This window comes from Genypterus blacodes, unplaced genomic scaffold, assembly GCF_046128005.1.
Source record: "Genypterus blacodes isolate CSIRO-AG114 ecotype Tasmania unplaced genomic scaffold, CSIRO-AGI_Gbla_v1 ptg000133l_1, whole genome shotgun sequence".
NCBI classification, from domain to species: Eukaryota; Metazoa; Chordata; class Actinopteri; order Ophidiiformes; family Ophidiidae; genus Genypterus; species Genypterus blacodes.
The window spans coordinates 478857-495091 of record NW_027466935.1 but is presented as its reverse complement, the minus strand read 5'-3'; the positions used below and the strand labels follow the sequence as shown (position 1 = coordinate 495091).

Below are 16235 nucleotides of genomic sequence, written 5' to 3'. Positions count from 1 at the left end.
AGAAACCACAACTAATGGGGAGCAGCAGCTTTACACATCACATCATTAGTACCCCTGGTTGGTTGGTCGGTTGATCGGTTCTGCTCAGCATGCATCTTACTCTTTTCCGCTCTGTGCTGTGCTCTACTTTTCATTCTCAATGTTTGTGCAGGTCGTCCCTCCTTTACCCTTTACAAAATGAGTCCAGCTCACAATAAGAAGCAAGCAAGAGAAGGCTTTGACAATAAGAGGCTTTGCACCATGTTCCACATTAATGACCTCATCGTGTACATGCTGGCAAAGGTGAACTGTCACACCTGAATATAATGCAGTAATCAGTGTTATTAGTTCCACCTGTGTTTTCCCTGCTACTAATCACATTTGTAGAAAGACTCTTCTGTCTTGTTTAGGCTTTGTAGAAAGTGAAGGAAATTACGAAATATACTGACACAGGTTATTAGCATTTTGTTTGTACTTTAAATAGTTCTATTTTTTTACCCCTCTAAAAATTACCTTAATACTTAAATTGAATTGATTATTGCAGTCCTCTTTTCATAATGTTTAGGACCATTTCACTTGCCAAAATTCACAGATTGCTCACAGTTTTTTATTTGAAGATCAACCATTAGCTGCATGGGTGAGACATGTCCTCTCTGCCTCCCATCTTCATGTTACAAATTGCAGTTTGGTGACAGGAAGGGGAACTCCTTACACCAATTTATCACTGCCCAGGTCCAAGTTCAAGTTAATGAGGGTGACCCAGTCGCACTGATACTCAGCCCCATGTATGCACACACAGTATGTACCAGGTACTGTATATGGACCTCTGTTCAGAGTTTGAACAACACTAGAGGAGGAAGTGATGCATCCCAGGGTTTTGGTTCTTTCTCTACTCCAGCAAAACAGAGTACAACTTTACTCAAACTCACTCATAATTCAGCATTATTAACTACTTCTACCACTGCTTCTACAACAATTAAATACAGCTTCTAACAATGACAATACCAAATACATTCTGACTTTTATTACACCATTAAACAAACAATTAAGAACAAATTTATAGTGGTCTGAACTGCCTACAAGCATGATCTGACTGAACTGTTTACCAGATTAATAATTTAGCGTGGATACGGTGCAAAGAAGTGTGATGTAGAACAAATTTAAGAACAAATAATTGACTGAATCCCTCTGCTACAACTACTACTTGTTTTTCAAGATGAAATTTGAGTTTCTTTCTATTTTTTGCCATTTTCGTAACAGCGGCAGCAGCAGTCATCAAGTCCTTTAGCTCCACTGGGATGCTGGTACCACTGAACACACTAATGCCCTATCACTATCCTGCCCTGCACCCAGGGAACATCATCTTGTTACATTAGGGCAATCAATTATTTACTAGGGCATGCTGGTAGCCAGGCTTTAATTTCTGTATTTCCCTTTTCCCCTACAAAGCCTACATGTGAGGCGTTCAGGCAACATCCACATTCACATCCATCATTAAGCTGTGATGAACTGAACTGAAAGCAGCACAACACAGTAACTGTATTCAGCAGGCTCAAGTGTTTTTAATGCCCAGAAGTGTTTCCAGTTATTCCTTGTGTCTCTTGTGCTTCCCTGTGTGTGTGTGTGTGTGCGTGTGTGTGTGGTGGGTGTGGCACTTCATTCATTCTCCCAGTTCCCTGATTGCTGTTCATGGCTTCCACCTGCTCCACGTTGCACACTTGCAATCCATCATCATCAACTCTACAGTATATCCCAGAAAACGATGCTGAGTCCAGTGGATTGATCTTGGGTAAGTAAGAATGTAGAAAACAATATAATCATGTACATCATCATGTGCCTCTGTTTGTTCTAACACTGTATGGACTTTAGAGCACATTAACAAATTCAAGTTGGTTATCTGTGTCTGCTTTGAAATAGATACAAAATATTTAATCCTGCCAACCCCAAACTACCTTTACTCAAACTAATCTAATTTTCAAATAACAGCAAAAACATTAAATGTTCTCTTCCTGTAATTTATTTCTCAATGTTTTTTGTTTTTTTTCAACCATTGTGTGTCCACAAAGTCTATACCAATAAACCTGAGACCAATAAGCTGCATATCCAAACCTACAAAGCTCTGTGAGGTCTCAGATTATTCCCCTCAGATAATCTCACTCAGGGGTAAAGCTGTCTGCAGATTAAACTGATTTCCTCTTTCTCTCTCTCTCTCCCCCACTCTATTTTGCTTGTTCGCTCTGTTTTTCTCCCCCGGGCATCAGTGGGCGTGGGTCCTGTTCAAGGGATTACTGCATCAACCCCCATCTGCTTACACACACACTTGCATACAAATACATCCGATAACTGTTTTCTGCATTGAAGGGAGCAGACAAGTAGCTTCTCTCTGTGTCTCTCTCTCTCTCTCTCTCTCTCTCTCTCTCTCACTCTCTCTCTCTCTTTCTCTCGATGTGTTCAGTCCCATAGGTTGATGAATCCTCCCATGTTGTGTCACTAATTCTTCTCATTCCCAATTTTAATTTGGAGACCTTGGGTTTTATTATTATTATGCAGTTCATAAAATGTTGTGCAGCAAAGAAATGAACTCTGAGCTAAGTTTCTTCCTCTCTGTAGGCAAACTGCATCTCTGGCTTCCAGCGGTTGCAGGGGAAGCCGTGTTACAGTTAGATCGCCTATTAAAATTCAAATCAGGTCTCGCTGCATTTCATTATGCCTTCCCTCCCCTTCCCCTCCTCATTATGTCAGTCTTTTCTTGTGGGAGCCAAACATTCTATGTACATATTTACACCAAATATAAATACATATGTAATGGCTTTGGTGCATTTCATCAAGTCATATTTGTCAGGCCAGTATTTCAGCTCGTGTCATATTTTGTGTGTCTCTCCACTTGCAGCTTTTCCTCACCTCCCGCTGCCCCCTCATTTGGCTCCAGAGCCAATCAGAACCCTCCTCCCACCTTTGGGGCCCTGGCACAGCAGGGATCAGGGTTTGGGACTCAGCCCAGCAGCTTCTCAGGATTTTGGACAGCAGCCCCAAGGTGGAGGTGAGGACGCACTACTACTGTTTCATATCTATTAGTTCCTCATGCCTATAAATATTTGTCCCTTTTTTCTAGAATTAATTACGGCTATCGCCAGCGAAATTAGAAGTTTTATAGCCCACAAAACCAACCGACAAACGCTTAACTCTCCATTAACTCCTAATACTTCCTCACGATGCAAGTTGGGGTATAAAACCACTATACATTTTGACGATATACTTCCCTGTCCTACTCTCTCTCTCTCTCTCTCTCTCTCTCTCTCTCGCTCTCTCTCTCTACATATATGTATCAATATCAGATCAGATTACTTGGTACATAAAGAAACATTCTGTACTGTGTTATTACTCATATCTTTTATTGCTTCTTTATTAAGATTGACTTCTTTTCAGTTTTGACCATTTTGACTCCACAAACCAGTTAGTACAACAATATGGGTCCAGTGTGATTATAGTAGACCTTCCAAGTAAATCTTCCGTAATATAGATAGTAGACATCAGTCACTTTCTGGGGCTTCAGCTCCACAGCTGTATGAATATCGATGTGGCGCCCCCTGGCCAGGTTCGGTTGGTTGACTAATGAATCCTACTCGATGTGCAGTTAATTCCTTCATCCTCAGTGAGAAATTCATTGACTTACATAAGCAGATAAATCCGGCTTGTGGGTGAATGCAGATGGGGGTTGCGGCTCATATCAAAGCCTGGAGGTTTTTTTTGGCATGTGGCTACCAGTAACACAGTCACATTCTTGGCTTGTGGCTGTGGAGCGTGTCACTGTCACTCTGTCCTCCATTATCTTCTATTGCTCACTTAGATGAGGGCGGCAGAGGGTCCAAGCTGGGGGTCTGAAGTGAAGCAGGAATGTCAGGGTCACCGCACGTGACCCGAACCGGCTGACTGCTGAAATTATAAAGCGTAGATTCCCTGCAGTCATTGATGGATACACCTGGTAACCACAGACAGCAGCTATTGAAATGAATGAGATTATTCCATATGGACCCTCGAACAGTTACAAAACCCAAACTGCTCGTGTCCCCCTCCCTGTGTTTCTCGCCGTGTGATGGAAAGTGCATGCAAGTCTCAGACACTCAGGAAGAATGGCAGCTGTCTTCATGGTATCCAGATAAAAATAGCTGTGCCCCCCCCCCCCTCCCCTCCCACCCAACCCCACCCTCATTCTCTTTTCTTACCCGCTCTTCTTCCTGAGTGATGATTAGCAGCACTTGAGCATGTCCCGCTTTGCTTCGCTTCTGTGACGAGCCCGTCTCTTCAGGTGCCACTGCAGTCTGTGTTTCTGCCTCTGATTAGTGCATCGGTGCAAAGTTGGAATGCTTCTGGTCACTCAAGTGTCTCTTGTTAATCAATGGCAACAAATATTTCACAACACTCCAACCTCTCCTGTCTATGATCTTAATCCCTGAATCTCATTGGTCTATCATCTGGAGAAGTCTGGTTTGATGAGTCCTTCATTCCAGATGTGTCACCATGATGCAGGTATAAACATTGAATTGACTAAGGAAGAAAGCCATAACATGTTGGGAATTGAGTGCCTTGCTCAAGGGCAACTCTCAGCAGATTTACAAAAGATTATACAAATAGTTTTAATGTTACATGAGCTAATGTTTATAATTCATTTTTGATCTATTGGTCCATAATCATGTTTAATTAAAATGCACGATTCTGCTATGAAACAATGCTCACTGCCTCACAGCTCCGTCAACACTGGCAGCGTTTTAACCTTTTGCTTCCACCTCAGATGTGAGACGTTCTCGCTCATATAAACAGAACAGCACTTTCTCTCAGCCTTTACTTTGGCCTTTAAGTCATTTTTTTCTTAGAGTTTGGCTACAGCTGACCTTTACTTCCATGCAGCCCCTCTGAATTTCACACTCAGGTGTTTGTTCTCTGTTTTCACAATGATGCAGTTCTGTGCTTTGACGCTCAAGGTGAAAAGCTCTCAAACGTTTTGGTTCAGGTTTCATCAGCTTTATTGGGGTCAATATGTTGTTACTCTCAGACTCTGTAGTTCCTCCAGCCTGTATCTGCATGGAATTTCATGACAACTTAAACTTAACTTGTAGTCAAACTTGGTATAAACCTTTTTTAGATAAGCATTTGTTTAGCATCAAAGTGTGTAACAGTTTAAATTCTTCACTTAGTTCAGTTAGTGCAAGTCCAAGTGGGTGAATTTCTGTTCCAGCACAGCTCGTTGCTGATATAGAGGTGCTACAGATGGCACAGTGGTGTGGAATGACGGGACATGAGGGTCCTCTCCCATGAATCTGCAGCTTTAACAAAGTGGCCTCTGGGAATATCTCACACTCTCCTTACTGTCTTCACTCAGAAGGTGATGTTTTGATTTGTTTTCTTTCAACTAAGACTGACATAACTCGGCAAAGTGAAAATATCCCCACAAAAAAGCCCTGATTTGGGTCTTAATGTTCCATCAGCTGACTTAGTTACCACTTCCCTGTTGTCAAATTGTAGTGACGGCTCAAAATATTCTAAGGAATTTGAGATGGTGCATATAAAATGTCCCGGTCAGATGCCATCCCGGATGCCTCACAGTCAAAGTATTCCAGGCATGTTCAGCTGGGTGCAGATCACAGCACAGACCCAGAATATGCTGAAGGGATTATGCAGCGGATCCCATCTGTGTGTGGGAGCGCCCTGGGATCCCCTAAGGAAGAGCCGGCAGACGTGGCGTGGGAGCACAGGGACATCTGGGCTGCCCTGTATACAGCCTGCTGCCTCTGTGACCCACAGAGGTGTAAAGTAACGACATCATACTGTATAATGACATCATATTATATGCAATACATGCTTTTACGCCACTTTCAGTAAATAGTTTCATTACTTGCTGCAAACTTTGAGATCATATCAACGGTCAGTGTTATTTTGAAGTTCTTCTTTTGTTTCCCGTCTTCAATGCTCATCAGTTCCTATAATAGTCTGTATTTTTAAAATAAGTGATTTTCAATTTCAGTGACAGTTGAAGTCTGAGCCTGTAGATCTGTGTGGATCCGTGCTTATGAAGCCCCGGTATTGTGCCAGGGATCACAAGCAATGATGGAAAGCTGCACAACTGTAACAGACACGGCCCGATGCACATAATGAAGCACAGGGACAGAATGCACTGCTACACAATGGCATTATTTGCGGGGACAAACGGGGACAGCTGGGTGTCTGTAGGGTGACACTGAATACTACACACACACACACCACATATATATAGCTGAGAATTACAGCTCAGAAATGTGACCATAATAGAAAGCACAGACAGTAGAGAGTGAAGCTTGGCATCCTGCTGTCATACTACAGTTTTCAAAACTCTTCTTTAAGATCAATACCTTCAAATCATAGGAATCATTTGCAGTATGTGGCCGAGTATTATGCAATATAATCTGTGTCAAACCAGGAGAAGTGACAGAGAGACAGCTACTTCCTGTGAAACTACACCTCAGACTGGTGGAGGCAGTTGCTGTGAAAGTGAAGCAGACTTCCTGCTCGCCTGCTTTCACTTTCAATAAGTCTGTTTACTCTGTCTTGACTCTTTCTCTCTCCACACTGCACACACGCTTTATATTTCAGATGCTTTCCGTCGCTGCCACGTGAGAAAAGAGAAACATATAGAATACAAACATCATAGTATTGTGATGTTTCTTTGAAGTGCTTCCGCTCTGTTTCTCTACTTTTTATCCTGCAGCATGAATAAACACAAAGGCCCCAATGAGCCGACACGATGTGAAGCTGATGTTGTTGCAATGCTTTAGGAAAAGAGACCAAGAGAATGGACAATGAAGCCATAATAAATAATTCTGAAGAGGTAATCCTAATCTGTCTCTATACATTTAAGATGAGTAAAGGTGAGCAGACTGCAAGTAACATTTGCACATTTTATTTCTTCATGAAAAAGATCTTTCACAGTTTTCAATATTTGCCAGAACTGATCCATTTTCAAGTATCGGTGTAAAAGTCAATGATGAACAAAAGAGCTCGGACTGGATTTGAACTATTTCAGTGCCAGAAAACAAACAAAACAAACCAAACAACATAAGAAACAAACATTCTTTAGCCTATATCATCCTCAAGCTTAAGGACAGAACCAAGGAGTAAAAAGCTGGGATATGACAGCGGGTGGTCCTGAGTGTGAAATTGGGATTTATGTTTTTATTTATCGGTTCAAATAATGGGGGTTAAACAAAAGCAGCAGCTGTTAGATCCAAAGCGAAGGTAGCAGCCCTCAGCGTGGGTTCAGGAGAGGAGGCTTTCAATCAGTTGGCACAGCCCCAGATAACAGAAATAACATCAAATAAATAAACAGAACACTTAAACTCACTGAAAGCAATTTTGTGGCAGAAGTGCCAAGATGATTTTTTTTTTTTGTTAAATTCAAGAGTGACTGCTGCATAGTTTTGGCTTCGTCCAATGTTGGCACTATTTGCCCAAAACAAGCAAAGAAATTATGTGATTAAGTGTTTTCTTTCTGTTGGCTGACCTCAAGAAGCACATTAATCATTTATGAAATACTTCAACGGGACTTTAACGGATTCAGACACACACGGAGGAAAGAAATTCACTGCAGTTTTTTGTTTTTTTTACCTATAATGCCTCTGATCCAAGCCTGGTGAAACTGGTGTTACTCGATTTGCTTTAATGAGAGTTGCATCATTTTCTGTTGTGTGTGTGTGTGTGTGTGTGTGTGTGTGTGTGTGTGTGTGTGTGTGTGTGTGTGTGTGGTGTATAGACGATCCATGTGCAGGGCTGATAAATTTACTTTGCCCTGCCAATGTGACACTGCTGTGACAATCAGATACCACATCAGGCTCGCTCCTTTCCCCTCAGGGTGTGTGTGTGTGTGTGTGTGTGTGTGTGTGTGTGTGTGTGTGTGTGTGTGTGTGTGTGTGTGTGTGCGCCAACCGGGTGTGCGGGGGGGGGGTTGTGGAAAGCTGTGTCCCTGTTTTATGACAGGGACATAACCTTTCTAGTACTGTGTGCGTGTGTGTGAGAGAGAGAGAGAGAGGGAGAGAGTGAACAAATCATGGCTCATCAACAGCAGTAGCTCATCACTGAAACCCTCCTGATCCCACCTAAATCCCACAAATGAGATTAATTACACACACACACACACACACACACACACACACACACACACACACACACACACACACACACACACGTGTTGAGGTTTAATGTCATTACGTGCCGTCCACGTCAAGAACTGTCCAGGGTGTCGACCAGCTCTCGGCCCCTTTTTCATTTCTTCAACAAATTATGCAACTGCAAGCTCACAAAGTTCACCACATTATTGACGACTTCCCCTGCTGCCTTCAAAACAAATTACAAATCAAAATAAATTGCCGTCAACAGCCAATATCGGCCTCACAAAGGTCAACGTTGTTTTAAAAAATGGATTTAGAGTCCAAATGCATTCAATTCGTTCAGGTCTTAATCCTGTCCCTTGCAGCCGTTTGACCTTTTCCATTCTGTCTGAACCGAGACCACCACAGCGCCGTTCACACACACTCTGACCCTGACCTTTGTCGCTTTGACCTCGCTGAAGTCTGGTGCGTTGCTATAGCTGGCCCTTACATAGCGTGGCTCAGTACAGTTCAGTCCATCTAGGGCATCTAAGTGTGTCACAGCAGATCTAATTCTGACGACAGACCCCTCCCCCCTCACCCCCCCCCCACACTCGCTTACTTCTTCGGCTCAGTTAAGATACGACAAAGCAGCGGCCAAGCCTGCACGCGGGGGGGTGGGGGGGCGGGGTCTGATATTGTCACGTGTGGCCTGAAAATGTCTTTAATATCACTACAACGCAATTTAACTTCAACTGGATCGTCGTGGATTCAATGTTGGAGCGATTCTGAGGTTGTTCCTTATTAACACAGACCATTAGATTCAAATGGAAACCATATTGCTCTTGATCAAAGGGGAGATCATACAGCTTTCAATGCTGTATTCTGACTCCTTCGCAATGCGTTTATACTTCCACATTCCCTTCCTGCAGCAGTACCGTGCACACTGAGGTCCTGTCTCTTTAAAGCCCGGGATCTTACAGATTTTTTGTCAATTAGAGAGGAAGGGGAGAGTGGGAGGAAGAACAGATCAGGGCTGTAGAAGAAGAGAACAGAAGAAGAACAGATCTTGTGTAAGATTGTCAGACGATGTACGGAGAGGACAAGATGACACACAGCTGATGCTCCGTCACCGGCACCTCCATCTTATTCTACTGTTATTAAGAGCAAACTTATTTCCCCTGGCTGCTGCGGTCTGACATGACTTCCTAATAAATGTATGAATCGCTCTGTGTGAGAGAAGAAAGCAGTGGCAAAGAAGAAGAAATAACAGGAGGACAGAGAGGAAAAGGAAGTGATTGGAGTATTTTGGAAGATATAATATATATCATTTATTTTGCTGACCAAATGTTGTAAACTTGAATCTTGACCTTAACAATCTTCAATGTTTGTGACTTGAACATAATCAGATCATTCCCTTTGTCTGTTATAAAAAACTAGACTGGTTACGCTTTCAACCAGTTTCCCAAAATGTGGTTCACGTACCACTGGTGGTACTTGAAGTAACCCCCTGTTGGCCTGTGATATGATTCTGCTCATTTCTGCAGATAATCAATACAAATACTGAGGGAAGTATCAGTATCAGCATCTGTGCTGTCTCTACCCCACAAGGTCAAAGGTCACCGAGTGTGTTGACCCCCAGCGCTCCCAGGATCCTACCCACCATTCTGTCGCGTTGCCCCTGTCCTTAACACACACACACACCGGCACCGACACTCGGAGGAAAATGGAGTAAAATACTGCATTGCACTTTGTTTAAGGCTCAAAAAGTTTGCAGTGGAAAGCGATGTAAACTTAAGGCAGCATGGATGAATGTCTTGCATGTCTTTTAAAAAAAAGTACCAAAATCGGTGTTGCGCAATAAGATTCTGCACAAAATAGCTTTTTTTCCCCACAACAAACAAACAAAACACAATTAAATGCACTCTCTCCCTATAAATATAAACACAACTGGTATTCAAAAACAAAATTTGTGCATATCCTTATATGTAACATGTCACAGGAAGAGTCATGTAAATACTTTGATTTGTGTTATTAATCTTCCCTCACACACACAAATCCCAGTGTGTTTGTCTCAAAACTGCCAAGATAAAAAATGAAAAGCTCAATTTTAGCACAGTGAGACCCAAATTTGAAGGTAGAATGGTTGCAGTTTCTTCACTCCAGTTTGAATTTTATGTTGAAGCCCCCACACACACACAAAAAACACAATTGCTGGTCGTATTTTCGAGCTGGTTTAGTCCCGTTTTTCATTTGTCGCTCCGCTTTCTCTCCACATCAGTTTGTAATAAATCACAAGGGGGAAAAATATATATATATATATATAAAGGCAAAAAACTGGGAAATAAATATCAAAGCAGTAGGAGCTGGTGAGTCGAAGGAATAGCGGAAATCAAATGGATAAAAAAATGATACTGTGAAGGTATCCAAGGCCTGTCTGGTCAGTGAAATCGGTCAGTATTTGGGTGGGATGACCACCACTGGGTCACCATTCTTTGGCCGCCACATCAGCACTTGGGCGTCGTTGGCGTTGGGTTTGACCATGGCATTAGGAGGGATGGGCTCGTTTTTAACCAGAATCCGGGGCTGCTCCTGGGCCACGGGCTGGCTCAGGACGGCCCTGTGGCCCAGGGGCCTCTCCGGCTCCACCTGGATGTGGAGTTTCATCCTCCAGCGGACCGTCTGCAGCACCAGCGTCTCTGAGGTGGCCTGGTTGATGGCCACCAGCCAGGTGATGAAGCTCTGGTCGCGGTGGATGCTGCTGAGCTGAGGCACGTTGCTGTCGCTGACCGGCACCCCCCAGGTCACGCTGGGGTAAAAGTTATCATTCATACTAACGGTGAACTTGCTGTCCTTCTTGGTGGGGCCCACGACGGTGCAGGTCTCTGTGGTGTTACCGTACCAGGGGTAGTTGACGCCGTCCGAGTCGCTGATGGCCTGGATCTTACCGTCACGGACATCCGGGAGTTCCCAACTGGACCTGGAGGTTGAGAATGAGAATGATTTACTACACTCAAGTACATATCTGAGGTACTGTTACTGTACTGTACTAGTTTGTACTCCTAGTTTATTTAATGCACACTAGTTGCCACATGATTTTGTATAAGACATTAACCTTTTTGAACACCAAATAAGGTCATTTTACCTTTGATTCCCTTTTCTTTCCTGTTTTTTTCCTAAATTTAGGATAGAAATCTACAGAAAATACACAATGTTTCCTAATTCTACTTTTAAGTGAGTACATTTGACCACTAATGCTTCTTTACGTTGACCTGAAATGCAGACATTGTTCTACTTTTATCAGAGTAATGGATATCAATACTCTCTTTCACTAAATGACAGATAGAATCTAATATTTCTCTTGCTGTTGGATCTTTCAGCTCAGCTTGCCTTGGGAAAAATACAATGGCTGATGGAAAACACACAGCACAGTAGGTGACACTGGACAAGGAAAAGGACCTTGAGCCGCTGCTCTGCCCAGCTATCGATTTGCTGCCCACAGGAGGAGAAAGACGACCTTTCCTCCCCTGAAGTCAAGGATTAGCAGAGGCAGAGAAGAGTGTGATAGCGTGAAGAGTGTGAAGTGTGTGTGACCTATATAAAGTGTCTCTCTCCGCCTTCTGGACCTGACTTGGGTGATTTATACTCTGATTATCATATTACTGTGTCATCTATGAGATTCAATATAATTCTGCTACTTTACAGCCAAACTAAAAACAAGAAACTCACGTGAGATGAAGCACGTGTTGTTTAACATTTACTTTAATGGAAGTGTATGTTTTGCTGTTAATGCTTATCTTTTTTTAATTTAAATGCAGGAGGAATCGGTGATGTTGCCATTGTGCTATGAAGTACAATATTTGAGTACGTCAACCATCAACAAACAATTTCTGGTCACCTTAAAGTTCGTCTGTGTGTTCCTTACTTAGAACGGCCGCGACTCTACAACAGCAAGCATGCAACCGCTGCGGGTGCCAGCACATCAAGCAGAGCGCGTTACAGCACAGGTGCAACAGGGACGTTTCTACCCGCTGAACCCCTTTGATCACGACGGCAGGAAGTAGTGCAGAGGTACGACCCGCTTCCTGTTAACATCATCACTGCCAAACTTGTCATGGTGAAATGATCAGCAGTAAATAACGTGTAGATGTGCGTGTGTGTGTGTGTTACTGGCACTCGTACAGGAATGTGAAAAAGTATTTACTCACTACTATAATAAACTGATATGTCAAGTCAACTGTCTGTCATTGTGACTTATGACCATGTGAGTTATTATTAATAACACAAGCAGTCGGATGTAAATCTCCCGCTCAGCCGTCTCTCTAATCCTGGGATGATCAACCCTGTGCTCGATATATCACCGCACAAGAGACATTTGAGCGCTTTGATAGAATGTGGTAGATATGTATAAATAGATTTCTTGTTTGTCTTTTTAACCAATTGTTCTAAATTTTGATCCTGTGCAGGGTCACGGGGGGCGTGAACAGCCTCTGGACAGGTTGTCGGCACATCACAAGGTAAACACACAGACAAACTCATTCACACTCATATTAGCAGCCACAGGAGAAACCAGAGCACCCGAAGGAAACCCATCCAGGCACAAAGAACACAGCCAAGAGGTCACACTGGGTCTCCAAATCTGATGATACTCGAGCTCATCTCTTCACCTAAACCAGACCATATAAGGGAATATTTAAGATGACGCAAGAATGAATTTGAAACAAAAGTAATGCGGTGGTCGGCGCTATCTGTGAAAATATTCTGTCGGTGCTCAGTACACAGATATTATACAAAACCACACCTGAATATTAGCACAGCTGCTTCAGAAGAGAGGGGCAGAAAGGAACAGAGAGGAACAGAGAGGATGGATGTGTGCCGAATCTAAAGCGCAAACACACACACACACACACACACACACACACACACACACACACTCCAGAGAAAATCGTCCACATTAACATCCTCTACTGTTCAGTCCAATTACAGCATTGTGAAGGTTTACGGCCATTAAAGATGCTGTTTAGTATGAGAGAGTGGGCGCTGAGAGCAGAACCGCCTCCTGCATTCTAAGTGTCACTGAAAAAGACAGACAGCGCCGGACACCGGGGGCCTTTATGTGCGGCTAAATTGTAAATAAATGTGAATTTTCAGCAACTCGACAGCTTTGGAATATGATGATAAGATGGAAGGTAATGCGGCGGGGAAAGAAGCAGATGTTACAAGGACACAGTGCAGTTTACAAAAGGTGGTGATCGGTGTGTCGACAGAATTTTCCTACATGAGATTTGTTGTTATTGATTGTAAGGGAGTACATTTTTAGAAAGTACTTGAGGCCTCCCTCACACACACACACACACACACACACACACACACACACACACACACACACACACACACACACACACACAGAGCCATACAGGGGTGGGGGCGCTCTGGAGGGGACTCTAATCTTCGACATGCAGCACTGAAACATCCTCTATTGCAGCGTTCCTGAGATACAGAGATAAAGCATATTTTGGGTACATGTAAACTTGTGGTCGCCCGAGGCAGGATGTGTGTTTGTCACGACATATCACGACATATAAGCACATTCAGATATAGATCATTTAATTCATCTTTGGCATGTGTGTCTTCACCAACACGTACAATATTTCTGACTATAGGGGGAAGAAAGTCTCTCCATCTGTCTGCTGTGCGTTGACAACAGTGGGAATTGGAGACAAAATAAAAACTATGACTCTGTCCTGCTCTTAAGATTGTAAGACTTTAAAGTGTTTTCTCCATTTGAGCCAATATTGTTCACCTCAGACTCGAAGAGGTAAATGTTAAGAAATACAATTCTTAAAAAATATGAATTTTAGAGCGATAACAAAGATAGATTTACCTAAATATATAGGAAATATGAATTATAATGCAGTACATGCTTGGTTACAGTAATTCATTGACTTCCTCTGAACACTTTAGATGAGGTAAATGTAACAGAATACAAAGTAACCGAGCCAACCCTGCTGTTAATAATGCATAACCTGGAGTGCACCTGCTCCTTCTGGTGTCAGCTGAAGTAAATTAACCCAACAGAGTTCAAGGTGAATTCAAAGCATTAACAAACATTTATTTCAAAATCAATATGTATCTATACTTTCATTGATCCCTGGACATAGGAACGTGCTGATGCTGTACTCACATCCCTTTGTTTCCATACATGTTGTAGAACTCCATGTGGTTACAAGCTTGAATCCAGCCGATGGTCCATGTCTCTTGCCTGGCTACAGGTGGCACCAGGACCCGGGCGTAGGCTCTAAAGTGCGGGGTCCGGTAGCGCAGAACAACGTTGGAAGACTCGTCGATGCTGGTAGGGTTGGAATCGATGGATGTGTTCACCTCCAGGACGATGATACTTTCTCGGAAACTCTTAGGTTTACACCTGATACTCTGGATACAGCCCATTGCATTCAATTGCAACACAATCCACACAAACAACGTCCAGAGGTCTGGAGGAGAAGAAAGACGCATGGAAACAGCAAGAAAGTCACCACAGTTGGATCCACATCATGCTGGCCAAGAAAAATTGCTTAATAGAAAAATTCAAAGTGTGTTTTCACAAAGCCATGCATGTTTTTGATCCAAAACTACAGTCAGAAAGAGGAAAGCAGGGCTGCTTCCTGGTGCGTAAAACTCAAGTTGATCTAACTGTCGCTTTAGTTTGATCCGTACACTGATGTTTTCATGCTGCTGCTGAGGCGTTATTGTCTCTATATTGTCCCCACGGTGCAAAAAGACCTTTGGAACTTGACCTTTTGACAACATGTATCCCTGGAAAGATGAGCCTCGCTACAAGCTAAAAGAAAAAATATCTTAATAGTGAACAAAAACTATATAATCTACAGATATAATGGTTTAATATTATTTCCTCACGCCATCATCATAGGCTGAACAACCATCCAGTGGCTCAAGTGTGCCACAAAGCCCCTCTGTCCTGCTGGGTGAGGGTCATAATCAAAAAATAAGAGTCTATTTTAAGCAGGACATTGAAGTGAGAGTTATAAATGACAAATGGCAGCTTCATAGGTGTGGAAATTATGTGAAGCAGCCACAGCTCGTGTCCGTTTACAGCCTCAGGTCATCAGCACATAGAAAAAAAGAGTCAATAGAACATTTTCATTTGCGTTTCAGTGCAACGTGTGCGGGATTAGGGGTTCGTGCAGTGCAGTTGCATGAAGTGTGTTCTAATTATAGGCGACAAAAACAACATGCAAAGAAGTCTACCTATAAAACAATTCACTCGAAAGTCTCCAGTTTCCCGCAGCAAGCTGAGATCCTGGAGGCTCTCACAGTTCCCCGGTCAGTGGAGGTAAATCCGTTATCTGCTCAACTCCCCGCAGCCCGTTATTTCTCCCCTATCATTCCCCTCAGAGGCAGCGTTTCCACGGGCATGTCAGTCTTGTTTCACACTGACCGCTGCAACATCCAAAGGACACTGGGTCAACTTTAGCACCCATTTCTCCCCGGATCCGCGCATATATCATCTATTAAAAAAAGAAGGAAAAAAAATACAAAATAGAACGGCCGCTAAAAGGTTAAAAAACCAGCTGTCACATATTTACACCGAGTCGACAGTTGGCGTCTTTCCCTCCCCGTGTGATGCGATGCAGTTCAGCCTAAATTCCTGTACGGGCTGTCATTTCTCCGGGCTCGTCCCATCGCGGCCACGGCAGGTTCACCCGGCTGCGCATTGGTCTATTTCAGCTACTGGACGAGCAGCTCCTTTATAAGTACTTTTGAGACGACACTTCCGCTCTCCGATACAAGAATGCTGGGAAATGTAGGCGTTAGAATTGACCGTGCGAGGACCTATAACAGGCTGAACGGCCCCACAGGCTGTAAGCGCAACTTTGTGGTTCTTACAAATAGCATGTGGTGAAGATGACCAATGTTACGCGGCTTAAAAGGGGAAATGTTGTCAATGGTTTGTGTGTTTTTGTGTCGGTGTGTATTTAGGAAACTTGCTACTTGACTGTGACACTGGTTTGTTGTGGAGGAATCGCTCTTATTCGCTTTAATTCTGTCTGTTTCCATGTTTGGCAGGTCAACACGTCATGCTGTCAGTTGTACTAACTTGTATCAAGAGAAGAGAGAGAGAAT

The 16235-nt window shown here is 43.2% G+C and overlaps 1 protein-coding gene across 4 annotated transcripts; it reads right to left on the bottom strand.

The window, feature by feature from the left end:
* Positions 1-6894: 6894 nt before the first annotated feature.
* LOC143011042 (protein FAM78A-like) lies at positions 6895-15857 on the bottom strand. 4 transcript variants are annotated; one of them, XM_076163701.1, is made up of 3 exons: positions 15698-15857; positions 14278-14584; positions 6895-11073 (listed from the first exon to the last, which is right to left on the bottom strand). In XM_076163701.1, exons 2-3 carry the CDS (start codon positions 14538-14540, stop codon positions 10548-10550), a joined length of 789 nt encoding a protein of 262 aa, XP_076019816.1. In that variant the 5' UTR covers positions 14541-14584; positions 15698-15857; the 3' UTR covers positions 6895-10547. The 4 variants fall into 4 exon arrangements, with proteins under 4 accessions (XP_076019816.1, XP_076019815.1, XP_076019814.1 ...); XM_076163700.1 differs by having other exon boundaries at positions 15376-15856; XM_076163699.1 differs by having other exon boundaries at positions 15360-15855.
* Between the last annotated feature and the right edge of the window lie 378 nt (positions 15858-16235).